At 33.5% G+C, this 25,531-nt stretch overlaps 3 protein-coding genes across 6 annotated transcripts; all 3 read left to right on the forward strand.

Annotated features, from left to right (window-relative positions):
* The first annotated feature begins 97 nt into the window (after window positions 1–97).
* On the forward strand, window positions 98–6,151 carry LOC126840289 (REST corepressor-like). Of its 3 annotated transcripts, none has more exons than XM_050575933.1 (10): window positions 98–566; window positions 938–1,000; window positions 1,106–1,180; window positions 1,259–1,473; window positions 1,541–1,717; window positions 2,775–2,890; window positions 3,406–3,610; window positions 3,680–3,818; window positions 5,204–5,386; window positions 5,689–5,812. In XM_050575933.1, exons 1-10 carry the CDS (start codon window positions 467–469, stop codon window positions 5,691–5,693), a joined length of 1,278 nt encoding a protein of 425 aa, XP_050431890.1. In that variant the 5' UTR covers window positions 98–466; the 3' UTR covers window positions 5,694–5,812. The 3 variants fall into 3 exon arrangements, with proteins under 3 accessions (XP_050431890.1, XP_050431888.1, XP_050431889.1); XM_050575931.1 differs by having other exon boundaries at window positions 101–566; window positions 5,204–5,382; window positions 5,689–6,151; XM_050575932.1 differs by having other exon boundaries at window positions 103–566; window positions 3,406–3,589; window positions 5,204–5,382; window positions 5,689–6,149.
* Window positions 6,152–7,149: 998 nt separating this feature from the next.
* On the forward strand, window positions 7,150–8,913 carry LOC126840440 (NADH-quinone oxidoreductase subunit B 2-like). The gene is made up of 6 exons (XM_050576177.1): window positions 7,150–7,298; window positions 7,767–7,898; window positions 7,969–8,066; window positions 8,147–8,338; window positions 8,404–8,527; window positions 8,687–8,913. Exons 1-6 carry the CDS (start codon window positions 7,286–7,288, stop codon window positions 8,782–8,784), a joined length of 657 nt encoding a protein of 218 aa, XP_050432134.1. The 5' UTR covers window positions 7,150–7,285; the 3' UTR covers window positions 8,785–8,913.
* Window positions 8,914–11,122: 2,209 nt separating this feature from the next.
* LOC126840348 (membralin) lies at window positions 11,123–24,874 on the forward strand. Of its 2 annotated transcripts, none has more exons than XM_050576015.1 (12): window positions 11,123–11,376; window positions 11,638–11,954; window positions 12,018–12,304; window positions 13,801–13,940; window positions 14,641–14,747; window positions 14,889–15,226; window positions 15,305–15,395; window positions 16,649–16,706; window positions 16,808–16,891; window positions 18,162–18,294; window positions 18,911–19,010; window positions 24,031–24,873. In XM_050576015.1, the coding sequence occupies exons 2-12, from the start codon at window positions 11,709–11,711 to the stop codon at window positions 24,469–24,471; spliced, it is 2,025 nt and encodes a 674-aa protein (XP_050431972.1). In that variant the 5' UTR covers window positions 11,123–11,376; window positions 11,638–11,708; the 3' UTR covers window positions 24,472–24,873. The 2 variants fall into 2 exon arrangements, with proteins under 2 accessions (XP_050431972.1, XP_050431973.1); XM_050576016.1 differs by lacking the exon at window positions 11,123–11,376 and adding an exon at window positions 11,411–11,519 and having other exon boundaries at window positions 24,031–24,874.
* The last annotated feature ends 657 nt before the right edge of the window (window positions 24,875–25,531 follow it).

Genomic DNA, 25,531 nt, shown 5'->3' on the forward strand with positions numbered 1-25,531 from the left:
AATATACCAATAGAGCAATGAGTTGTTAAAAACAATTTGTAAATTTCAACTATATGTTTTTCTAACAGCTACAGTATAGAAAAAAAAATACGAATGTGTGCATTATTTCGGTTCCCAGTAAAATCCGTCTTCCGTAACGCGATCAGTGCGAAATTCAATTGTTATTTCTGTTGAATAAACAATATCTCGCGGTGATGCGAGTGGAAAATTCAAATATTCTCATGGAATAAAAAACGATGCCATTTTTCCGAAACCCATATTTTTTTTTTATGATGCGTTCGTTCGCCAGTCAAAATTTTGTATTATTTCTTCTTAATTTTTAATTTCTCTGCAGTTATACTGTAACGTTGTATTTGGCTGTGCGTAACTAACCGTTACGTACATTATTCGCTGATCGTTTTGTCCTCGTTGAAAATCTACCAATCGATATTATTCGGTGCTCGTATAATATGCGCTAGCTGAAAATATGGCCAACGATAATTTAGAAGATTTGAAAAACTGTAAACGGCCTGCCCCGTCCAACAGCTCTGATCCTTCAGACATCGACGAACTTATACAAGAAAATGGTAACTAACGTTCTCACCGCAAAAAAATCTATACGTTTTCAGCAATCTTGGCGTTGGGAAAAAAAAAAAATTATTCAAATAATAGTATTTTACAACATCAGTAGTTGGGTAGGCTCGACTGTAATTGTTGACTTAAAGTTTCCGTCGATAAGTCGCATACATTTCAAAATCGAGATCACGATAAACGAAAATTTACGCTTTGCCCATTTTCAATATTTTTGCCGCATAACCGGATTGATAGTAGCACGTATTTTACGATCGAACAAATTAACACCGACCGAACGAATTTCTAAAAAGGCCAACTTTCGTTAACACCTTGTTGAATATGTGTACTTGTTTTTTTTTTTTCATAATATTTTAAACGTTTGCAGCTGAAAAAATCAGAGTTGGACGCGATTTTCAAGCCGTTATTCCGAAGCTGCTAGTTACTCAAGGTGAGTGTTATTGTCAATTATGACATGTAAATATAGTATTTTCCAACATACATCATTGTGCCGTGTTCACTTGTTAACTATTTATTCATTGTCTTTTTACCATAGCACAAAGACGCGAACGCCTGAATAAAAAAGCATTATTGGTTTGGTCACCAACGGAGAAAATTTCCGATGTCAAATGTAATAAATTATCACTAATAATTATAAAATAATTCTATTCAAATTGCTATTTTACTCATCTTATGGGTTTGATTATAGTGAATGAATATATTTTACTATCGAAAGAAAAGTATGGTTATAACAGCGAACAAGCATTAGGTATGCTATTCTGGCATCACCATGATATGGAAAAAGCTCTATGTGACCTTGCAAATTTTGCGCCTTTACCGGACGAATGGTCAACTGAAGATAAAGTTACATTCGAGTCCGCATTCAATAGTATTGGAAAAAACTTTTTGCGAATCAAGCAAATGGTAATTTTCTTAGTCTTCAATTAATATTGTAGGCGATTTTTACTTGACATTGTTTTTTTGTTTTCAGTTACCAGATAAACCTATTGCATCATTAGTCAAATATTACTACTTATGGAAAAACAAAAGAAAGAAGAGTAGTGTAATTGATCGGCAAGCGAGAAAATTAGCTAATGTCCGTTCTAACGAAAATCAAAATGGTAGTAGAGAAGGATCGAGCTCAGCAGATTCTGAACCAGATGATAAGGTATTATTGTTATCCTCGTATATTAAGCCATAACAATCAAACCATGAATTTTTATCAATATATTTGTAGGGTGAGGCATAAAACTTTTAAGATTTTATCATGTTACTATTGAACTGAGTACACCATTATGTAAATAGAAGTAAGTGATATTGTAAAATATAGACTTTTATCCAATAGGATTTCATTGAAAAAGAAAAACTTTAAAGAGATAATTTAAATTATTTCGGTATTTTCAAACTAAGAGGGCATCTCGGGACAAATTGTTTTTCCTGGGACAAGAGTATTCTTGGCTTACTTACCTCTATTTATAACAAATTTTAATGTACTTTTAAAGAAACCTTGTACTTGTATAGACAGTTAAAAACACATTATGATAAAATTTTATCTTAGTCCATATTGTGTGTTGACTGTGCTAATTTAGATTAAATGATTGAGTTAAAAATTCAAAAATTAACCAAATTTCTGGTGGCGTGACATTTGTAGTGCTGCCCTGTTATATATTAAAATGAAATTGTTTAGTAAGTTTCGTTTCAACAATAGGTATATATTTAAAAATAAAAATACGTCAAATGTGATACATTTAAAGGTTTTTTTAAAAAATATATGTATAAACAAATTAATTAGTTATACTAAATGATTATTAAAAAGGATTTTTTTTTATCCGTTTGTTTTCTCGTTGTTGTTAATAAAATAGTTTATAGTAATAAAATAAATTAATATTAATTGCATTTGATTGCTAAATGTAATTATTTATTTACATAATAAAGGTATATGTATTATTTATGTATGCCATACTTAACTGTACATTTTTTAAGATAAATGGTTTGCAATAACTTCCCTGATCAGATTAATGAAAACAAAATTTCCTATTATTAGTCCTTGACTATGTATGACATTGTACGTCGGTGGTCTTGTGATATTTAATTATTTCGTAAAATGGTGTTATTTATTTTTTTTCTATTCTTTTCATTTATCTATTCATGCTTGTTTAAATGCTATAAAGAAAAAAAAAAATGGTTTTTAACATTTAAAAACTATGTGTTTTTTTGTTATTTAGAAGGATTCTGGAGAAGGTTGTTCAAAACAATCCTGTTCTGTCTGCGGAGTGTTTGTTACATTGTTACAGCAAACTCCAAAGGGTTCCATGTGTGGTACTTGTTACACTCATTTCAGGTATATAATAAAAACTAAAAGTAGATTCTTGTGTGTGTTAATTGTCTACGCCAATGTCTTAAAGTCAACTTTGATATTAAATACTACAGAAAAATGCAATTTTTGTCTGATTACTATTGTAGAATAGATTTTAGGAGCGGTTCTTATGTAAACAAAGTTGCTAACTTTTTTTTAAACAGTGTTATGATCTTACATCATTTTGCCAATTCTAAAGAAAACTGTATAAATTGTGTATTATAATAATATTATGTTACTTTTTCGAACTTCTCTTAATACTTTGTTAAAAGTACAGAACTCATCATTGGTATTAGTTAATTTGTGGACAATGTCAATGATTCCATGATACCTTTATAATTAATTCAATGAACCCCTTTTCTTGAAAACATTTTTTTCAATGTAGTTCAAAAATCAAATAACGATGATAAATTATTATAAAAATTAAATTATCTCTTTGTTTGTTGATTACTACTAAGAAAAAATGACTTGTCTGAACATTTATGTTGTACTTAATTTAGGAGAACTGGAGGAGGTATACGACCAACTTTAGGTCCACCACGCCCGAATAACCGTCACTTGAACGTTGCTCGTAATAAACGTTTACCACCACGTGGCATGTACGTCAATCACGATGATCTTCAAGCTATTGCATCCGGACCGAACGGTCAAGGAGATGCCATTTTAGCAGCTATGGATGATGAGGTTGTATCATTAAAATGCAAAGTATGTGTTAAAGCAAATAGTTTTATGAATTTTTTTTTTTTTTTTTCGAATTTATATTTTTCATAATAGATCCAATCTAACAAACAAGTAATTGGACAAATAGAAAAGAAAATAAAACTAGATATTAATGAATACAGGAGCAACGAACCAACTCCTAGTCGTGTTACATCCCGCTGGACAAACGACGAAATTATGCTGGCCGTTCAAGGTAAAATTTCTATTTTATAAACAATTTTATCACACTGTGTGTTAGGTTGTGTTGCAGTGCTTCACACATCGTTTTCGACACTGTAAAATTTATTTTGTGTCATGCAACTTCCAAGACTACTCGTGCTGTCCACCCAAGCTCCCCCCACTAGGATCCACTTTGACGGGGGTGACGTCTGCTACACTAATGTTTCCATATTGTGCAAAGCCTTTTTAGGGTTGTGCACATTTTTTAAACTAAACAAAACTCTTATAATTTTTAAGAACTGAGAAAATTGAAGCTAAATTCGGATTCGGTGTAAAATCCTATAAAATGTATATGTTTGGTTTATTTATTCCAAAATCAAAAGTATGATATTGCTAATATATTATTATGTAGATAAATAGTTTGTACATAGTTAAATTGTACAGCAAAATTTTGCCTGTTATATTTTGAAACAAAATCCAATGGATAAGTAAAATGTAGGACTTTTTTTTTGCCGATACCAAATCTGGCATCACATTTTCTCTAGCACGTTAACTTAGGACTATTAAAAAGACCCTTTAAGTTAAAAGTTATCATCAAGTCAGAACCTAATAATTTTTGTTTTGATAAAATAAATTTAGATATCATTTTTAAGTACCCCAAAACGATTGCATAGCCAATACATAGTAATTACAAAATAAATATTACACTCTAGGTTCTTAATATTGTGAATTATTTTCTACAAAACACTTGCAGAAAAACTTTCTGCAAAAAAAAGTTTTACATTAGTCTCTTCTGAATTTAGTAAAAAAAAAAAAAAAATCGATTAAAACTATTTCAAATAAAGAAAAATAATTGAAATGTACAGTAGATACTGAAAATATCTTAAAATGATAGTTTTTACGACTTGGTGTGCAATTTTGAAAATGACTACAAACGCTAGAGAAAATCGAAAGCCAGATTTAGAATTATAAATAAAAATAACCATCAATAATTTCACTGTAAATTAATCTATTATGTATAAAAATACCAACCAATTTTTTTTCGATTAAAAACAAAATTAGCCTTTGGTAGGTTGAACGCTTTTATCAATAGGAAAAATTGATAAATTTCCCCATGAAAATGGTGTTTCTTTGAACTCTTTGAAACGTTCGGTTTTTTATTTTCAATCATGGTTATTATGTATTTTTTTTCAATGCTTTTATTATTTTTCCATAATAAAAAAAAAAATGATCTTAACAGCCCATGAAAGGTTAAAAATAACAAAACATATATGGTAAATGTATAATTCAGGTTCTCATTAATTCTTATAAAATAATTTTACTATAATATACTCTTCTTGCTACTAATAGTAAAATTGTATTCTTAATTACCACTAATATATAGATATATTTAATGTATTTGTATTTTTTTTTTTTTAGGGATGCGAAAATATGGAAAAAACTTCCAAGCCATTGCAGAAACTATTGGAACCAAAACTCAAAATCATTTAAAGACATTTTATAGTCTCTACCGTAAACGTTACAATTTAGACACAGTTCTTCAAGAATATGATGATGAACACAACTCTGTTATTGAACTAAGCGACGAAGAAGAAGTGGTAAGTAGGTTCTAATTTTGTATATATTTAATAAAAATTAAGTATATTGTACTGGGGTATGTTTTGTACGAATAAATATTTTAAAACCAATCTTTAATAGATATAACAGTAATCTATTCTTTTGGAGTTTATTAGTTTTATAATGTTTCGCTACTTGTTATTATTATAATTATTATTTACTTCAGTTTTTTTAAAATAAATATAACACTTCAATCAAAACATATCTAAGGCTATTTTTAATCGTACACTACTCCTAACTTATATACTTATGTATTTAATTAATATGGCCTTTATTTTCAATTGCAGGTTGATACCCAAGACGATCCTACAGCTTCTTCTTCTAGACCAAACACACCATCTGCAATGGTATCAGGATCTCGACCACTTAACAATCTTACATTATCAAACCCCAAAGCTCATCAAACAGCAGCCGCTGCCAAGTGATATTCACAGTGTGCTATTTTCCAGTTTCCACTGCCTTGTATGTTATATCTCATTAGTTAGTCTCTTTTACTATACAAATATCAGTTGTGTGTGGACTAATAATGTGTAATACAATAAATATGTATGTAAACATGTGTATATTACTTAAAGTATAATTTAAAGGAATTTATTTTTAACTATTTTTACCCTATAATAATTGAACAACTATTGTAAGTATTACATTATTAACAATATACTTAGTTGTATAATAAACGTTTTTAGATAATATTTTTTTCATCGACAACATTAAACTAATATATTTTACATTTTTGTGTTAAATTAAACTTGTTAATCAGTAACTATTTTTTTTTTTTTTTAACTTCAAAACAATAAATTTTAAATAATTGTATATTATATGGATTGTATAAATTAAAAAAGTTACTGTGTAAGGTATATGTACATTTTGTTGTAAGAAATAAAACTAAATAACACTAGTTATGCCATGAAATATACTTTATTGAGCGATAATAGTAAAAAAAAGAGTCATTTTTATTGCAATAACATCGTGAGGAAACGTAATTTTTTAACTAACTTCCAAAATGATTTACTTTTTTGTTGACTGTACACATTTTTTTATGTTTTTTGTTTTTTTTATTTTAGACATTTTAATTGTCTAGATATAAATATTTATACGTTTTTACTATATTGAGCAGTAACCATTATTTTGTGGAGACTTTTTGTTTCAAGATACCATGAATATCTAAACAATATGTTTTAATCTGCTATTGTTTATTCGTCACTATTAAAAATAGTATAATGTTTAATACAAATTCAATTTTTGACAAAATTTATCTACATGGAACCCTTACCCTAATTGAGTAAATTGGGGTCGTGTGAAGACAGTAGGTTGTGTTACGGATACACTTAAATTCTTATACGGCAAATGGGTTATTCCTTACCTACTTTTTTACCGATGAAGTCTAATCAAAATATAATAATTGATAGAATTCGGTTTAATTCACGTACTATACAATATACATTATATTATATCAATATCAGTAGTGGCTTAATTAAACCAAGTCGCATTTATGCCTACGTTTCTCGAGGGTTTTTGACAAATGGACGGGTTGCAAATTTGGCAAGTAGATTAAATTATATTTTACAGTATTCAAAACGATATAATTAACAGTATGAGTGGAGTTGACAAATCAACACTCAATTTTTCGCCGTTGAGACACACCTTTGGGCTTTGAATAACTTGCAAGTTGCAACAGCCAACGACAGCAGCTGTTTATGGTGATTATTATCAACAAAAATCTGTGAATTTGATAAAAGATAACGAGTATCCTATGATTATGATTAAGGTCGAAAATTGTGTGTAGCATATTAATGCTAGTCAATTTAAATTTAATAAACTCGTTCGTTCTGTTAAAATATTTATACTTAAAGTAAAATTGTGCCGTATTAAAAAAAACCAAACATGAGCATAATCGGTAAGTAAAAATACAAATATTGTTGAATTTGTGATTTGTACTCAAAAAGTGACGTTGCTATTCATTTGTTAATCTTAGACAGGTACATTATACGCTTTCGGTTTTACTTAATACAATGCCATTAATTAAGTATGACTGTTGTGTTGTATGGTTAAGTTGTAGTGTAATGTGCCAAATCGGCTTTAACTGTCACGTATTTTATTGAGTTTCTCTAATCGATTCGGATGAAAAGTATAAGTCCGATTTAGTAAAGTTTCGGTGTAAAAAGTACATCCATTGTTAGAGGATGTGATAGAATTATCCATAGTTGGTATTTATGTTATTTATAAAAATGTGTATGACGTACATAATCTTACGTATTACTTTGTAAAAAAGTATTTTCAAAAATATCACGACTTTATTTTAATTGTCATTATCTTTATATATATATTTAAATACAGCTATTACACGTCCTTTGAAATGTTGTAGGCCGACCCAGTCAGATTATGTCTGCGTCCAAAAACATAAGCAGTCTTTTAAAAAATCCTGCAATTACTCAGATTTGCTTGAGAAACGAATCTTCAAAAGTTCAACCAGCATCTCAAAGCTCGAACGTAGAAGGTAATGTATGATTAGCCAAATACTCTAGTTAAACATAATACTAATTTCCATGGTTGTCATTGTTTAACAGAAGTACCTTATCGGCCATACTCGCCTTTTCAAAAAACAAGTAACAAGGCCGAGTATGCCGTTGCTCGTTTGGACGACGTATTGAACTGGGGTCGTAAGGTAATATAACCATCTTTTTTTTTTTAATAATCTTTGTACGACGTTTGTAATTTATTGTGGCGGCGTCGTTCAATTTTCAGCATTCATTATGGCCCTTGACATTTGGATTAGCGTGTTGTGCTGTTGAAATGATGCACATCGCCGCTCCCCGATACGATATGGATCGTTATGGTGTAGTGTTTCGTGCCTCTCCTCGGCAAACTGATCTTATTATTGTGGCCGGCACAGTAACAAATAAAATGGCTCCGGCCTTAAGAAGAGTGTACGATCAGGTCAGTATTAAAAAAAAAATTACATAATACATTCTTAAAAATAATTATATTTGATTTCGTTTTAGATGCCCGATCCTAAATGGGTAATTTCGATGGGCAGCTGTGCTAATGGAGGTGGTTACTATCATTATTCATATGCCGTTGTTAGAGGATGTGATAGAATTATTCCAGTTGATATTTATGTACCCGGTAATTGCTATTTATGTTATTTACACACACATTATTACACAATACTTTATAAAAATGTATTTCCAAGAATATCGCGGCTGTATAGTCATTATTTTTTCATTTTGATTCAAACAATAATGTTGTTTGTTTGTATTTTAACTTTGACGTTGGTTTCTTTAGGTTGTCCTCCGACTGCCGAGGCCTTGATGTATGGAATATTACAATTGCAAAAGAAAATTAAAAGAATGACATTAGCTCAAAGTTGGTACAGAAAATAAATGAGCTAATGAGAAAACGCTGTTACTGTTTGTCTTAAGTATTTTGTCTCTATACAAATAAAAATGTTGTAATTATGTAGCGCAATATGTCATTTGTAATTTAGAATATTATATCGCTGTATTTTCAAATTTCATGGGCCTTTTCAATGTAGACATGACATATATTTTTTAAAATATATGTTACGCTGATGAGCTTGATTCATTTATATAGTGTTCAATAAGTTTTAGGCAGTTGATTCACCAAATAAAAATGATTTTAATGAATTGAAAGTAAAAAAAAAAAAAAAACCTTACTTGCAATTATTAAGCTCAATATGATGAAAATACAGATTTCAGTTGAATCAATTATTATAAAACTCAGTATTATCTTCTCTTATTATTAGTATCATCTGTGTATTGTTTTTTTTTTAATAACTAATTTGGTTAAATAAAACAAGTACAATATAGTAACAGGAATAGAACCATAATAGGTCTATTAAGAGTCGAAAATCTTAAAGAAATTGGTCTAAAAAAAATCTGATTTTGAGTTTGATAACTTTTGAACAAACCCTTAAAAATTGTTTTTAAAGTAAGGACTTTATCTAGGATTGACAGGTATTCATTTTAACTGAACGAGTAAAGACTTTTGAGTCGGTAATGTAGGTATTGCTCGCTTAGGTTTCACTTTACCTTAAACTAGATGCAACGGAAGTGTTGATCAATTATTTGTTTAACACTTCGAGTAATAATAGAGTTAGTGTTATAGACACTAGTTAAACCAATAATAACAATACAATATAGATATATGTATAAGTCAATAGTAACAAGCACATTAACAATATAGTAGCTGTGCAACGAGTGTGTCCCCTTGTCCACATACAAAGGTATTTACACCATAAATCTAGGTTAAGTCAATTCATACAAAATACTTTCTAATATTTCACATACAATAGTGTCTTCCTCGACGTACTAAACGACATTTCAACAAGATGTCGTTCTGTGTGTGTTTAGATTTAAAATAAAACTTCATTAAAAAATAATATTATGTAAGAAGAGTAGTGTCTGATTTTTTTTGAACCAACGTTAAGAGTCTATAGTTGCAATTTTTATACCGAGAAACCATGAAATCTGCTGACCACTAACATAATAAATCAACCGATATTTGAGTGTTCAAAGTCGTTATTGACATATTTGATGCGTTTTCCATCGCCTAGAAATGCGCATCAAAACAATATTATGAAGATCCACAGTTGGACATTTTATTTTCTACAATTTTGCAGTGATCGACTAGGCCAAGGTTCCTAGTTCTTATACCGACCTAATGTTTTTTTCAATGTTTACTCTATATAAAGTCCAATGAATTGTTCAATAACAAGGTTTCGATTTCATACTGATTTTTTTTTTTTTTGTTGAGAAATGTATAAAAAAACTTAACACTAGTGTTAACTACTACCGAGTACCGTCTACAGGATTAATGTATTCTATACTAGGTGTATAAATTTACATATTGTGTACATTTCCGACTAGTTCTGTTCATAATTCACTAGGTAAGTGTTTTACATATTTTGAAATAATGTTCTCTTACACACATACGTATATATGTATTCTTATGCGACATATAGTTAACAGATTACTATTTTACTTTTATGCTAATCGAGTAATCGCATTTTTTTTTTTTTTTAATAAAATACAATTAAAAAAAAATCAAACAACCTCAATTCGTGGCCATTTGCACCATCTATACTTAAATCTCAAGTAGACTTTAACCTAGTTTTTATGTGTTGTTGACCTACCCTTAAATTTTAAGTATAGTTGCTGCGCATTAGACGGGTAGTCTAAAAAAACGTCACAAATTAATATCATGTTCCGCATAGTGTCCGAGATAAATGTAAAACAGTCGAATATCTATCTATGTAAATTTAAAGACATCGTTTTAATACTCTTTTGTATTACCGTTAATTATTATTTAAAATGTCAAGTCAGCGGATGACATCGTGAATGATGATCGTATTATAATATCATAAAAACGTTGAAGATTTTTGTTCTAAAAATCGTGTAAATTAAAGAAGTCGTTAAAATAATTAGTTTGTTTTCAACGGATCGCCATTATTTAATTACGCACAATAATAATATACTTAAAATGGTAATAATATTCAAATTATCACCCATATGACATTGCCATAACATTGCGTAGCGTCGGCGACGAGGTTTTAGTGTCGGCCAAGTGGCAACACTGGCGTATTCCTTAACAGCAATCGGCAGCTGTATTGCAGTGTTAAGGTGCGAAACTCGAAAGGAACCTATATACCTATATAATAAACGTGTTGTAATCAAGTGAAAAATGTGATTCCGTTTGGAAAATGATAATACTGTGTACACAGCTGACCATTGTATGCATTGGAATGATTTCCCATGCAAAACCTGTTTGGTCATTTCCTTGACGCTGCTACCGTTGTAGATTATCAATTTTATTGTTTTTTTTAACGCCGTATAGTGGTGTTGGTCCGTTCGTTTGTGTAAAGTTTACGTGCATTTTCTTTTGATAGAGAGACGGTGACGTTTTCGCATGTTTATCCGTCGCTCGTGAGCCGTGACTCTTGTGGTGACTTACAGGTAAGCGGTGTGTCGAAAATTGTAGATTATCAACTAAAAAAAAAAAAAAAAAAAACCACTGATAAGTGTAATATTGTCGACGGGCTAAAATGTTGACACGACGGTAGACACCTAGACGGACATGTTAAACCTCACCCGATTAGGTAGATACGTTTAAAAAAAAAAAAAAAAGACCGTTTGAAAACCGTTGTCGAATCGTTGCGATCGAGTTCAATTTTCCCGTGTTTTTATTATTGTATTATTTTTGTTTGTTTGTTTCAGTGGTAAAATGACGTATAGCGTCTGCCGGTACCTAATATCGTTTCTTTTGTTAACGAAGTGAAGAAACTACCATGCCTGTAAACGGTCTTGATCATGAAGAATTGGTTGTTTTGCCTCCGTTGCCCCCAGAGATTCTGCGGACGACCGGAGGAACCAACAACAATAATAACAACAACAACAACAACAACAATAACAACCAAGCGTTTACTGTACGAGACCGCCTGTTTTATGCTTTATTCTATAAAGCCACCCTCGGTTACGCGAGGATATTTCCCAGACCTTTTAGAAGACTAATTGAATTTGTGTTTTTATTAAAAGTATTTATTTCCTAGTGTTTGATAAAACACCAATTGTCGTACTAATTACTTATATGTTTTCAGGCAGTGCTGTCTTTTTTCATTCTCGTTTATGTCCACATGAATTTTTCGCGCATGCCGTCTAATTGTTTAGATAATGTCAAAGACGTCTGGCCCAGAGACGGAATATTGAGGGTAGAGATCATCAGACCCTTTCAGCGTGCACAAGCCGAAAAGGACGGCACTCTAGAAGATTTGTTCTCGGTAGAAAAATCTTATGAACGAGAGTATCGACTCAGACAAGTAGAAACAAACGATGAAAATGCTTCAATTTTTTTGAACCCCTTTACCAAAATAAATAACCATGAAAAGTAATTAAACACTATTTTGTGCATGTATTCATTTATAGGAGAATGGTGGTAGCTTAAACATTTAATTTACTAAACATACATACTGATAAAAATAATAACTCGACTATATAGTGCCACTTTAGGTCAGTTCTCCGTAAATTCTGTTATTATACAAATCGTAGAAATGTGTGAAACTTTTATGTAGTTACTTTTATAAAAAATAACTTTTCTTTCGAAACAACTCCAAACTGTGACAAAAAAGTAGTTTGAACTTCTGCTTAATGGAACAAAATTTTATGAAATCGTTAGCTTTACAGATGAAAATACTAAAATATTTATACATTGAAAATTTCTGTTAGTTTAAACTTAAATTTGTTTTTATTAAACCTCCAATTTGACGAGATTATATTTTATTTAGTAGGAGTTATATTGTATTATGAATATAACAAATAAAAAATAAATGTCCTTTTCCTTGTACAAGGTTTTGTTACTCGACAGAAATATTTTGTAAAAACGTTGACTATTATTGCCAATTTTATTTTCCTGATTTTGAGAAAGGACGATTGAGTTGACTGTTTCAAAATAAGACCCCTTTAAATTTGGGCTAATGATGTGCAATTCAAGTAAACCAATTTAGCTGCTCCAAAGATATTTTGACTTGATAAACTATACCGTTAAACTACTATAATAAAAGAAATACATATACATGTATGGTATAAATTTATTTTTATATTTATTTATATGTATATAAAAATAAATATAGCGTTGTGGCTTTGTGTGTTATCACTTATCAGCTATTGGAGTGAACTATATAATGCACTTAACCTTTAAACCGATTGTGAGTAGATTTTGTTTTTTTTTTAAATATACATTTATACATGTTTGTTGATTATGATGTTGAACCCCGCTTTTCGCTGTACTTAAAAACAAACTTTAAAACAACTATACTATAGGCAAAAGAAAAATTTTAAATATTTCAAAAAAAAGTTTTCTATAGTTTTTTCATATATTTTTTACAAACATAACTAAAAGTAATAATTGTTACAATTTAGCATTGAAACAGTGTTTTCAGTTGATTTATATGTAAATTTAAGGGCCCCCCTCCCAAAGATATATTAATGTAATATTATTTAAAAAGTGATTGTGCTTATAGTTGCTAAATATGAGTTTTGGTAAATGTAGACATAATTAAAAAAAATGTGAATGGATAAGATTAGTTATATATTTCATTGACTTGTCGAATATTTATTCCTGTTTTGGTATTTTACACATTTGTAGTATAAAACTTGCGTATCGTCTTAAAGATATTTTAATAAAGACAAAATTTATACCCAATAAGCAATTAGGTTTTTTATTTCGTGAAACATGTTTATCAAATAATAAACAAATGTAGAATTTGGCATGATTTTTTTTGCACACTATTTCTTATTACTTATATAATATGCATCTTTTCTATACAAATGTATTACTTACGTTTATGTAGTGATTGTAATTTTAATAATACATTTCATTTTCAGTAACGAAGAACAAGTTGGAATTGAACCATCGACTGAAGAATATACTGGGAACAAACATCGAGAAGCTAGTACACCTAAAAATAATTTTTTCAATTTTAAAAGTGACATTTCTTACACAGAACACGTAAACGATGATAAAGGTACTGTTTATATTGTGAATCATTAAGATCATTTAATAATATTAATTGGTCCAAGTAAAATATCGAAATGGGATGGTAAAAATGGGATTTTATCTAAAATCTTGTTATACTTATACATTCTGTATTCAATGCCGTTCTGGGACTTTAATTTCTTATAGACGAGGCTTAATAAAATTAAAATAATCAGTACTGTAAAGATTTCTGTAAAAATATAAAAAAAATTCTTTTAACCTTTATATTAATCTTGTCATAACTTGATTTGTTTAGATTTGTACTACTCAGAAGACAATTTTAAACAACAATAATTTAACTTAATAAATTCAAATAAAAATGTGTATTTATTATTTTTTACTTAACAATTAGGACGTTCATAATTTTTTGTCGTTCTATTTGTTTCTTTTGTAAACTTTTGTCTCTTTTCTAAATTGTGATTATATTCGTTATAACAGTTTAAATATTTAGATAAAGTTTTGTTAATTCACTGATCATTAAAAGATTGAGCGGTGCTCGTTTAAAACACAATGGAATATATTATAATTGTTTTTAGCTAATACCGAAATTAAAATTTTAGAAATTGCAATAAAAATATATTTTTAGTAATAGGTGTTTACATTTTTAAGATGTCTCATTTACTGTTAAATTAGCGTGTGACTAAACAAAAACGAATAATATCTGTTTATTAATTTTGTATGTAATATAGTCGCCAAAGAAGACATAACCAGTAGTATATTGAGTCGATCCGATAATGGTATGAGCGAATCAAATTTTTCTGATGTCAACGAATCTGCACAATTCCGTTCAACTAAAGTGAGTACCCGCTGTCTAACACCTATCGAGTATGTCTGACGCTTATTTGGACTATTTTGTCTAAACCGTGTTAACCATTTAGGTTTAATTGAAAACTCGAAAGAGCAAACTAAAAATGTAATACTTTTGTGTTGTGTATAGTACGCAAACAGCAGTCTTAGAGGGATAACAGGACTCAACGAAAGCGAGTTTATTCAGCCCACCAGTAGTTCGGACCTCGAAATCGATATTGATAACATGTACTTGGACAACTATATCGTCGAGTATGCTTTGGAGTATGGCTTTTTGCGTTTGTCACCCGCCGCCAGAAGACGGTTGGGCATTCCGGTGATGATGGTCGCTCTGGAGCCGGGCCGGAACAAGTGTTTCGGCGATCCTTTGGGACAGTTCTTTTTGGAAAACTTGCTCGGCTACGATGATCTCCTCATGTCTTCCGTGAAATCGTTGGCCGAAAACGAACAAAACAAAGGATATCTCAGGTTTGCTGCGGTCTCTCTAATGGGCCAACTGGCGTGTTTAAAAATGTTGTTGTTATTATTTCGAATTCTTTTTCACAGGAACGTCATCTCCGGTGAACACTACAGGTTCGTCAGCATCTGGATGGCCCGGACGTCGTACATCGCTTCATTCTTCATAATGGTCGTGTTTGTAAGTCGAGACCGAAATTTCACCGGGACGAATATGAATATTAACAAATAATAATAATATAAAAATAAATAATAATAATTTGTTTTCCGGTAGCGTGTTGTCGATGCACCGCTGGTAGCGTAAAACGATTTTCGCGACGGTAAATTAAGTTTTGTTGCCGTGTGTATTTGGCGCCCGTGTATATTATATTATTTTATGTTTTATTATATTATATTATTATTATTATTATGTTTCAACGGTGTTGGGGCGGTCGTTCGTGTGACGATCGTATTACCGCCAAGTCGTGTATGCGATATTGCCTGCCCCGGCAGCAGCGGCGACATAATGATTAAAGAAAACCAATATAATAAAGGAGTGCGCGAAATAAGATACGATATTTTTTTCCCCTGGGGAACAACTGGCCGCCCTTAATATATAATATATTCTCTTTCTCCTCCTGTTGCCAATTACCAGAGTTTGCCGGTCGCCCCGGTTCATTTTCTTCCAAAAAAAAAAAAAGCAACTGTCGCCGCCGCGAAACGCCCAATTTATCTTTTGCCGCCGGTCAATTAATCGGTAGGACGTTTTGTTGTTAACCGTGTTTGAAGTCCAAAGGGGCGGGGCGGGGGGGGGGTGTTTTTGGTTTTTAAAAACCAGTTACGGAAAACCCCCAAAAAAAAAACCCATAATTTTGCGCCGGACTCGACAAACGCGAAACAATAAACAACCCCCCCCCCCCATGATGGCCCACGCACCGTTGTTGTTTCACATTTCAATCGGGCCGGCTTAAAAAAAAAAAATAACAATATTCGTGTGTCCTCTGGGGGGGGGGGGGCGCTCTGAAATCGATATTTTGGTCCTTCCCACGTACAACTGGAATGTCGATATTTACGTTAATCCGGTCGGTTACCTACTCGCCGGGTGGACGGACGTGGACGGACGTGGTAACACCGTGTGATTAATACTCGCTTAATGCCAGCGGCAGAATTAGCCATTGCGGTTTGCGATTGTTGGGCTGCAAACCAGAACTTAAATTATCCTCTAACTAATCGGTACGGCCGGGCGAGCGAATGAATAATCGACGACGAGAAACCCGGGTTGGTGGGTTGGGTGGGGGGGGGGATTCCGTAAACGTAGGTATTTTGAAAAGCGCCCATTTCGGGTTTTAAGGATTTTAGTAGTACCCGAGCCCCCCGTGGAGGCACCACCACCACCACCACCACCTCTCCCCGTGCCTCTAATTTTGACGGTGATTTTTTTATGTTTTGTTCCAGACCGTTTCGATATCGATGCTGTTGAGGTATTCGCACCATCAAATATTTGTGTTTATCGGTAAATGTCCAATATTGTCTCCGAATCGCGGCCGGCCTCTTGGCTTTTTAAAAAAAAAAACATTAATTTATTCGTTTTGTTTTTTGTTTTTTTTTTCCCAGTGGATTTGCTGCAGTTGTTGGATTTTCACGGTTCGCTGTCTTTCCCCGCCGCCCCTCTGTTGACCGTCATCCTGGCTCTGGTCGGTGAGTATAGATATATATATATATATATTATACAACACCACCACCACAATCACATCACACAGAGTACGTTTGGGGGTAGGAGAGGGTTTGATTTGATCTTTTGGCACATTTTGTGTTGCCGAGGGCGGATAATATTAAAACCTGTCAGTGGTCGTGCCCGTCATCGTCCGAGTTCAACGGGGTGCGACCGACCGACGGCGTGGCTCTGGTGTGGCGTAAAAGTATAATAATAATAATAATAATAATAATAATAATGTTATGCATTGACAATTAAGAACTTTGTCAACACAATGTACGCCGGACGTGTAACGACGGTCCGATGGTTTCGACGAGTATACGCGAGGGCCCTTTGCTCGAACCAGAAAGAAGCAAGGAAAGAATTTAAATAAAAAAAAATTAAAAAAAAAAAAAAAATGGACGACGTTGGCCATGACTTTTTATATGGCATGTCTATAACATGACGTATAGTACTCTAAGAAATCTGTAGTTAAACTTTGATTTTTTGTTAAGGAAAAATAAAATAAATGGTAAAGTTACACTATGACTGTAGTCGATTTCCGGATTACTTAGTACGAGTGAACCATTAGAAACTGATATTTGAAAATATTTTCATTATATTATTGACTACGCTTCGATACAGTCCAAATCGTATTCACCCTAATACTGAAAAATATATTTGTTAGTACATTTTATCATTTCAACGCTTCTATCGTTATTTATATTCCTACCATTAGTAACTACAGATTCGCATCGAAGCTTTTATTTGAAAGTGATTTTATCACTTTCAATTGGAATAACTATTCGCGTAGACCTCCCTCGCACCAGAGCCGGGCGTATTCTTCGCAGTCGTGATTATGATTATGAGTGTAATCACAAGCCCTCGGACTTTGATTATGATTATGAATATGAGCGAATACGGCAAGTATTCGCTGTATTCATAATCATGGTTATGATTTTCGCCTTATTCACAATCAACGTACGCACGTTCATAAGTGTATATTTAATCAAAATCAACGTGAATATGGCGAAAATCATAGCCATCAATATGAATACGGGGGAAATCATAATCACGCGACGATTATACTCTAAATCATAATCGCGGTTATGAATACGGCCAGCTCTGCCTCGCACCGATCATGGTGGTTTTCATAGAAAATACTAGATGAGCAAAATGTTCTATGCAAATTGATTAGCCACCGTCGTCGGCCGAGGCACGTCGTCCAATTTGTGCGTGCGAATAATCATTTTTGTGCAATTCTCTCGTCTACAGGCATGGAGGCGATAATGTCGGAATTTTTCAACGACACCACCACCGCGTTTTACATTATACTAATCGTGTGGGTGGCTGATCAATACGACACCATATGCAGCCACTGTCCGATCACGAAAAGGCATTGGCTAAAGTGAGTAGTACACCGTCGTCGTCTCGTAATAGTGTTATTGTTATATTATGTCCAAAGGCAAGTCTGGGTCTCTCCCTGGTAATAACACCGGCGGCGGGGGGCCCCGCACTTTTCAGCGTTTGTGTACCGCGGGGGCGTCGCGACAGGGACAAGCGAGAATAGTCGGGGTAAGTCGACAACATAAGTGCATCACAGTTTGACGCGGGAACAGAGAACAATGGAAAAAAAAAGGAGCAGTACGGACACCCTGTTTTTGCAAGAGTGGCAGTGGGAAAAACGGTCGGCCGGACGCGCCACGGGATTCCGTTGGCCGCCCGCCAAGAACCGTAATAATGAGTTGGGAGCGAACGCACAACGGCACACGTACGGCGTGTGGAATTGGGCACTTTCCCGCCGCCTCCTCCCACTTCCTCCTGCTCGGAGTTGACGGCGCGACTGTCGACGGCGTGCGCCAGTCGTTTTGCAAAAGTGTAACTCGGCGACGGCCAAAAATAAAACAACCCATACTCGTCCCCCGTTTATATACATAATATATATTATAACAATATACTTTTGCGTAATATTGTCACTCGAACGTTGTCTACCTAACGCCGCTTTGTTTTTTGTACCGTTCCAGGTTTTTCTATCTGTACCACTTCTCGTTCTACGCCTATCACTACCGGTTCAACGGCCAGTACAGCGTTTTGGCGCTGGTCTGCTCGTGGCTCTTCATTCAGGTAACGACCGCGTGTTCCGCACGCTTATCATTATTATCATTATCATTACCTACCATCGCCGCCATGTTAATCTACAGGGTGATCCAGGGTGATGCGAGACACTCGTTTTCTCGACTTAGAAAATCAAGTATGTAAAAATAAGTATAAGGGGTTTTTTTTATTTTTGTTCCATAAATACGTGGTAGACGAACGTTTGAATTTTTGAATTTGAACGTCTGTCTGTGTGTTCGTTTGCTATGACTTTGTAAAGGTTTCAGTTCAAGATCAATAATGTTCGGTCGGTTTTTACAACAGTAGCACAACAATTTACCATTAAATAACAATACTGAATAGATAGATAGATAGACGAAAACTAAAAAAACCTGACAATATCTCAAAACATTCCTTTGTGTCGGGTCATCGCCCGTCGGTTGTGGATATTTATGGAATTAAAAAACCATACGTTGCCATTTGACAAAAAAACTAGGTATTGTCAAAGTATTGAAAAATATATACCGCTACGAGTATGGGGGAAAAAAAAAAAACATTTTTAAAGTGTTTATATTTTCCGTGAAAACGAGTGTCTTACAACCGATGATGGATCACCCTGTATAGTGGGAAAACGGCCGTTTATTAGACCACACAAACGTGTGCCGCTAGTAAAATCCGAAAAAAACCTCCCTAAGTACTCGAAATTTGAAATCCCAACAATTTCGACCCGTTGGCGCGGTGTGTTAAATGGGTGATGAGAGCCTCTGGCATTTATCCTGCTTGAGGCTATTTTTAGCATGTTTTCTATGATGTCCGGGCAGTTGGAAAATGTAATAAGCGCGCGCCCGGGCCAATGTATACACACACAAAGAGGCGTAGAGGTGCCAAAAGACACAGCAATGATGTACACAATATTGTTGTAAGCACGGAATGGTTTAATGGAGTCGTTTTTAATGCGACTCAAACTGTAGGACTACACTCTAAAGTAGGTCTGTGGCTAGTTGGCAAGAGCAAAAAATACCGTTCAATATAATTCGCGGTGATCAGCAATTTTAAGGTTAGGTTAGGTAAACACTTTTTTTTATCATATACAGCAGTAGTACCAACCGCTTAACAATTTGGACTTTTTTTTCTTTCTCTCGCGTGGCCACACTGGTGGTTCAATAGTCCTGCTATTCACTTCGCTGTCGCACACAAGCCAGTATTTATGTTTACTTTACCCGACGAATGATCTATATTTTCCGATTTGTTAATAATACGCTTTTGTGCAATGGGCCATGACGTTTCCATTTTTTTTTTTTCGTCGAATAACGACTTAAACGGTTAACACAAGCGTCAGTCGTGTTTTCCAGGTTACGATTTTGAGCCCACGCTGGGGGGGGGGGGTGAACCTTTCACGGTCAGTAAAGTTTGCAATTAGAAAATTATACGAATACCGTTGTTGTTTTACGACGACGTGGCCCCCCGTGTAATTCGAATGCCCCAAAAAAATAAAGTCAGTACAAACACAACGGTTTGCTAAAAAAAAAATGTAAAATAATAAAACCCAACGGTCCATGGAGATTTTTTTCATAAAATAATAATAACCAAAAAAAAAAACGAATTTCTTGTGCGCGAAATTCCAAAAGGGGTGGTCGATACGAATTTTCCGTATAAATTTTCACCAAAAGCATATTATTATATTTGGGCTATACACACAGCCAACAACCGTCTTTTTTCCCTTTTTTTCGGCACGATTTTTTTATATTATTATTCCATCGTATAATAATAATAATAATAATAATAATGCCCGTCGTCGGTGTGGACATAATATTATCATCTCCTTTCTGTCCCATAGCGTTTGGGTGACGTTTGAGCAGAGTTCAATTGGACGTAAACAATAATCGCGACGACAGCGCCATAAAAAAAAAAAAAAAAAAAAAAAAAAACATCATTATCATAATCATTACCATAAACGAGAAAAGCGAGCACAAACCGTTTAAAAAAAAAAAAAAGCGGATTAAGTTTTTTAACAATATTATAATATCGTTCAGACTTTTCTGGTCGTATGTAAAATCGAAATTAATTCACTGTCAGAGTTGTGCAAATTCTTGTTATTAATATTGTTATTCGATTAGAAATGCATTCCGATGACTGTTTCACGATTTATTCGAATCGCAATTCTTTTCTCTCCAAATATATACTGTTTTTTTTTAAAATATATATATATCTAAATGTATATATTATATGATATGGGGCAAACCAACTGTGTAAAGTCAAACCGACCGAGACCGACCTGAAATTCTTTTGAAATGTTTTTTTTTTTTTAAACTTCTTTTAGTCTAATATAATACGTTAATTTTTTTAAATTTTTACCATTAATTTTTGCTAAAAAAAAATAGAGGTTTTTAAAATTATTTAAAAAAACCGTTTTGAAATTTTTACCATATAATCTGTGACTGAAATTTTTATCATAAATATGTACAGAGAATTAATTCAATTATTTTGGTCTAATAACGCAAGTGGGCCAAGATTTATTTATATTTTTTCAAAATCTGAAAAAAATGTATTATTTCATTTTTTTTTTAATTAAAAAAGAATAAAAATTTGATTTTTGCATATTTTGGGAGTAAAAAGTAAAAAATATGTGCCTTATGAATAAAATTATACACATTTTTTTTTTCAGATTTTGAAGAAACAGTTTTCATTACTAAAAAAAAAAAATAGAAATAAATCTCGGCCTATTCCCGTTATTAGATCAAAATAATTCTCTGTACCTATTTATGATAAAAATTTCAGAAATTTTAAACGGGTCAAAATAGATTTTTTTTTTTAAAAAATAACTTAAAAAACCTTTATTTTCGGGGCAAATATTGGTGATACTAATTTCAAAAAAAAAATAAAGATCTTATATTAGACTAAAGGAAGTTTTAAAAATATATATATAAATATTATATTTTTACAAAATCATGTTTTTAAATGTAATTACTTTGTGGGATTGCACGCGGTCCGGTTTTGTATAGGCAAAATTTAAGAAAAAAAGAGCTTCAAAGTATTATGTTAAATAATAAATTCAAATAATTTGTTTGCAAAAAATTAAAAAACGCACAAAACTATGACTGGTTGTTTAATTAATCAATATTTGCTTTTCCAAAACTTAATAATAGTAGCATTTTTATCTTTCTTTTTTTCTTCTGTAAATCCTAATACCGGGTCTAAATGTATTCAATAGTAGCGCTTACATCAATTTAATGTTTCAGTATATTTTGTTGTTGTCGTGGTACAAGTCCAGAAGGGTTTGATCTAATACTTTGTTTTTTTTTCTCTTCGCAAAAGTTTGTTTTCGAATCACCATAACTTACAAATTGTAACCCGCAGTAGGATTTTCTTATGTTTAGCTTTTTCACAGCCCTTCTTTTTAGGCCTACACGTTTTTATGCTTGCATTTTACCACTAATGCCAACAGACATGTAAAAAAACCCAAATGTACCTAACAAGTTAAAAGTCTGAGTAGTTGTTGATCAGAATTTTGTCGGTGTACCCGTTTAAAGTATAAAACGGGGGTTAGTCACTAAAACGATTCAACAAGTTGGAAATATTAATGTTAGCGTTGGAATTATGTTGAAAACATTTAACACAAGTACACGTCAAAGCCTTGTTAAAAAGGGGATTTATTATTTTTAAATTCTCAAATCTGTGAACTCTTTATTCAAACGCCTTCTGGCTTTTGAAAATTTTCATTTCATTCGTTGTGCTAATTCTATTTGTTATTATTATTATTTTTTTTTACAGTAAATTAAAAATCCCTCGTTCGGTGTAAATCATTTTGAGCTGCTCGAGATGTGATTAATTAAAATTATATTTTGTTAAAAAAAAAAAAAGGCAAAAGCAGCCAAGCTTGAGTCGAGATAAAAAAAAAACCAAGTGACGTTCATAACTTTTCTGAGAATAATAATTAGTCTAGAAAAACAGTTAATTATTTACCGGCTAACCCCCTCCTTTATTCATATAAAGTCTTTGTCTTTTGGTTTTTAAAAGCCTACACAATATTCAATCTAAGCCAAATGGATTGCTCGAGGGTTCTTGGGAGCTGGTGGGGGGGGGGGGGGGCAGTCGGTTGAGACTTGACTGCAGGAAGAGTTTCTGTTTAAATTCCAGATATTTTGTAAATGTAGTGTATGTTATGTTTGTACGAACAAAAAAAAAAACAAACTATTTAAATAATTTAGTTACATTCGAATAACTTTTACTCGAATAATGCGTTAAGAGGGCGTCGCACCGTCCATTTTTAAGGAGTAAAGTATAGGCAATTTTTTACAAAATCTCAATTTAAAGGTTCGACTGTAATGTGTAAAGTTATTAGTTCAATAACTAGGACTCTATTTCGGTAGTTAATTTATTTTTTGGACTATCACGGCATCCTTGAAAGCTATTTAAAAATGTTTTTTTCATCTCTACACGTTTAAGCAGACTGAAAACGACTCGCTTGATTTTGGTTTTAGAGTAAAAGCAGCACCCATTATAGAATTAAAAGAAAACAATATTCCGCGGGGCAAGACGGTGCGTTTTTTTCATTATTCTAAGTACAACGTAGTTTAGAAATAACGACTATTTTAACGTTTTCAAACGACTGTAACTTTTCGAAAAATGATTTTTTTTTTTTAAAAACAAACCGTCTTGCCCTCTGAAATGTTGTTCTCTTTTAATTCTATAATGGGTGCTTTTACTCTAAAACCAAAATCAAGCGAGTCGTTTTCAGTCTCTGCTTAAACATGTTTTTACCGCTGTAAATGGCCGGTGCGACGCCCTCCTAACGGCTGTAGATGATTATTGCGATAACGTTCACCGGTCTGCCTGACAGGTAGTCGGGATAATTAGGTCGGTCCAAGCTAGGATTACGACAGACTAGTCGGACGTTTAAACGCACAGGTAGTTCTTATGGACGGAGAGGGGGGGGGTGCAATCTCGACAGACTGCCGTCAGGGCTGGGTACCGCGCTCCCCCCCCCACACCCCACACCACACGTAACTCGCGCGCTGTACCTTTTCCGCTTGTTTGTATCTGTTCGCAGCATTCCATGATCTACTTTTATCATCACTACGAGCTGCCGTACGTGCTACAGCAGCACCAGCTGCAGCACGTGCTCATCCACAGGCAGCATCCACACCATCCGCAAGCGCCGCCCGGCGGACACGCGGACGCCAGGCGACCCGAGACCGGCGGCGGCGGCGGCGGCGGAGGCCCACCGGTGGAGTTGACGCTCAGGCCAATGATGAACGGCAGCATCATGACCGGACTGAACAACCTGGGACGTCTGCGCACGGTACTGCTGCGGAGACGGCGGGTGTCCCGCAACGCGGATTCGCCGAATGCCAACCAAACGGCGGTGGCGGCCGCGGCCGCGGCAGAAGTTGCCGCTGAGAACGGACCAAACGAGCAGACCGGCAACGGCGGCGGCGGCGGTGGTGGGGATCCGACGGCGGCGGCGGCGGCGGAGGCGGGGGCGGCCTAGTAATATTTATGGTAATCGACCCCCACTGAAATTGTGGAAAAACCCATTTTTTTAACCTTTCCCCTCCCCCCCCCATGTTAACGGTTTTTTTTTTTTAATTAATCGGAGAGCTAAGATTACAACACACTTATGGTTAAACGCTACAAAAAAAAAAAAAAAAAAAATATATATACAATAATATATTATGTTGTTCGCCTCTTGTGCGCGCGGCCAAGATTATAAAAAAACTTTTCTAGAGGGCTGTTTTGTTTTTTTTTTTTTTATTTCATATAATAATATGTTTTTAGTTTGTAAATTACGAGTTGTGTATATTTCTATTAGATCATTTTGTGTATAAATAATAATGATGATACCTATATATTATATATTTTGTGATTACTGTTAATTAAAAACAAAAAACACGCTATCGCGTTGCGACGTTACTTACTTACTTTGATTATTGACTAATTGTCAACATTATTTGCGTATGATATTCACTTACACGCCAGTGTTCAGCTGGTAAGTTTTAGTAAAAAAAAAAAAAAAATTGCCCATACAACGCGCCTCGGTTGAGATAGCTCTGATACACTTTTATCACACGGCGGAGGCCTCTCGTGAAGTAATGTAATAAAATCAAAATCATCAAACGACAGGGTTGTGCGAGAAATAAATTACATTTTTTTTTTTAGGCAAAATTAAACGACGGGCAAACGCAATTAGGCGAGACGTTTTAGAAAAAAAAAATGTCTTTTTAAAAACACAATGTCGGAACAAGAAGGGGAAGGGGCTTACACTTACTTCTGCCGTCTTGTTGCTGCTTTTATTTGACACCATTTTTCGCGCCCCCTTATCTGCTACATAATAATAACAATATTAATTATAATATTAACCGGTGTTCGAAAAAAACGACGACGACGACGACGACGAATTTTTTAAAACTATAATTAATTCTCGTTGAAAGAGTAAAAAATAAAAAAAACAAGAGCGTTTGATGAGAATACGTTTGGCCTCGGGCGACGTCCGGCAAACACACCTTTGTGTCTGTACTTAATATACATATTGTATTGTACACCTTTGTAAG

The sequence above is a fragment of the Adelges cooleyi genome, unplaced genomic scaffold, assembly GCF_023614345.1.
Source record: "Adelges cooleyi isolate 19-005CV unplaced genomic scaffold, UGA_ACOO_1.1 ACOO_flye_CR_arks_rails_tigmint_CR_PRNA_376, whole genome shotgun sequence".
NCBI lineage: Eukaryota > Metazoa > Arthropoda > Insecta > Hemiptera > Adelgidae > Adelges > Adelges cooleyi.

Excerpts from the sequence above, each read along its gene's own strand:
- LOC126840348 (XM_050576015.1), top strand. The coding sequence starts at position 11,709 with ATGCCTGTAAACGGTCTTGATCATGAAGAATTGGTTGTTTTGCCTCCG. Across the intron at positions 12,305-13,800 it reads AAAATAAATAACCATGAAAA|TAACGAAGAACAAGTTGGAA; the intron begins GTAATTAAACAC and ends TTTCATTTTCAG. Across the intron at positions 14,748-14,888 it reads CACAATTCCGTTCAACTAAA|TACGCAAACAGCAGTCTTAG; the intron begins GTGAGTACCCGC and ends TGTTGTGTATAG.
- LOC126840440 (XM_050576177.1), top strand. Across the intron at positions 8,067-8,146 it reads TATTGAACTGGGGTCGTAAG|CATTCATTATGGCCCTTGAC; the intron begins GTAATATAACCA and ends TTCAATTTTCAG. Across the intron at positions 8,339-8,403 it reads TAAGAAGAGTGTACGATCAG|ATGCCCGATCCTAAATGGGT; the intron begins GTCAGTATTAAA and ends ATTTCGTTTTAG.
- LOC126840289 (XM_050575931.1), top strand. The coding sequence starts at position 467 with ATGGCCAACGATAATTTAGAAGATTTGAAAAACTGTAAACGGCCTGCC. Across the intron at positions 1,001-1,105 it reads GAAGCTGCTAGTTACTCAAG|CACAAAGACGCGAACGCCTG; the intron begins GTGAGTGTTATT and ends TTTTTACCATAG. Across the intron at positions 1,181-1,258 it reads GAAAATTTCCGATGTCAAAT|TGAATGAATATATTTTACTA; the intron begins GTAATAAATTAT and ends GTTTGATTATAG.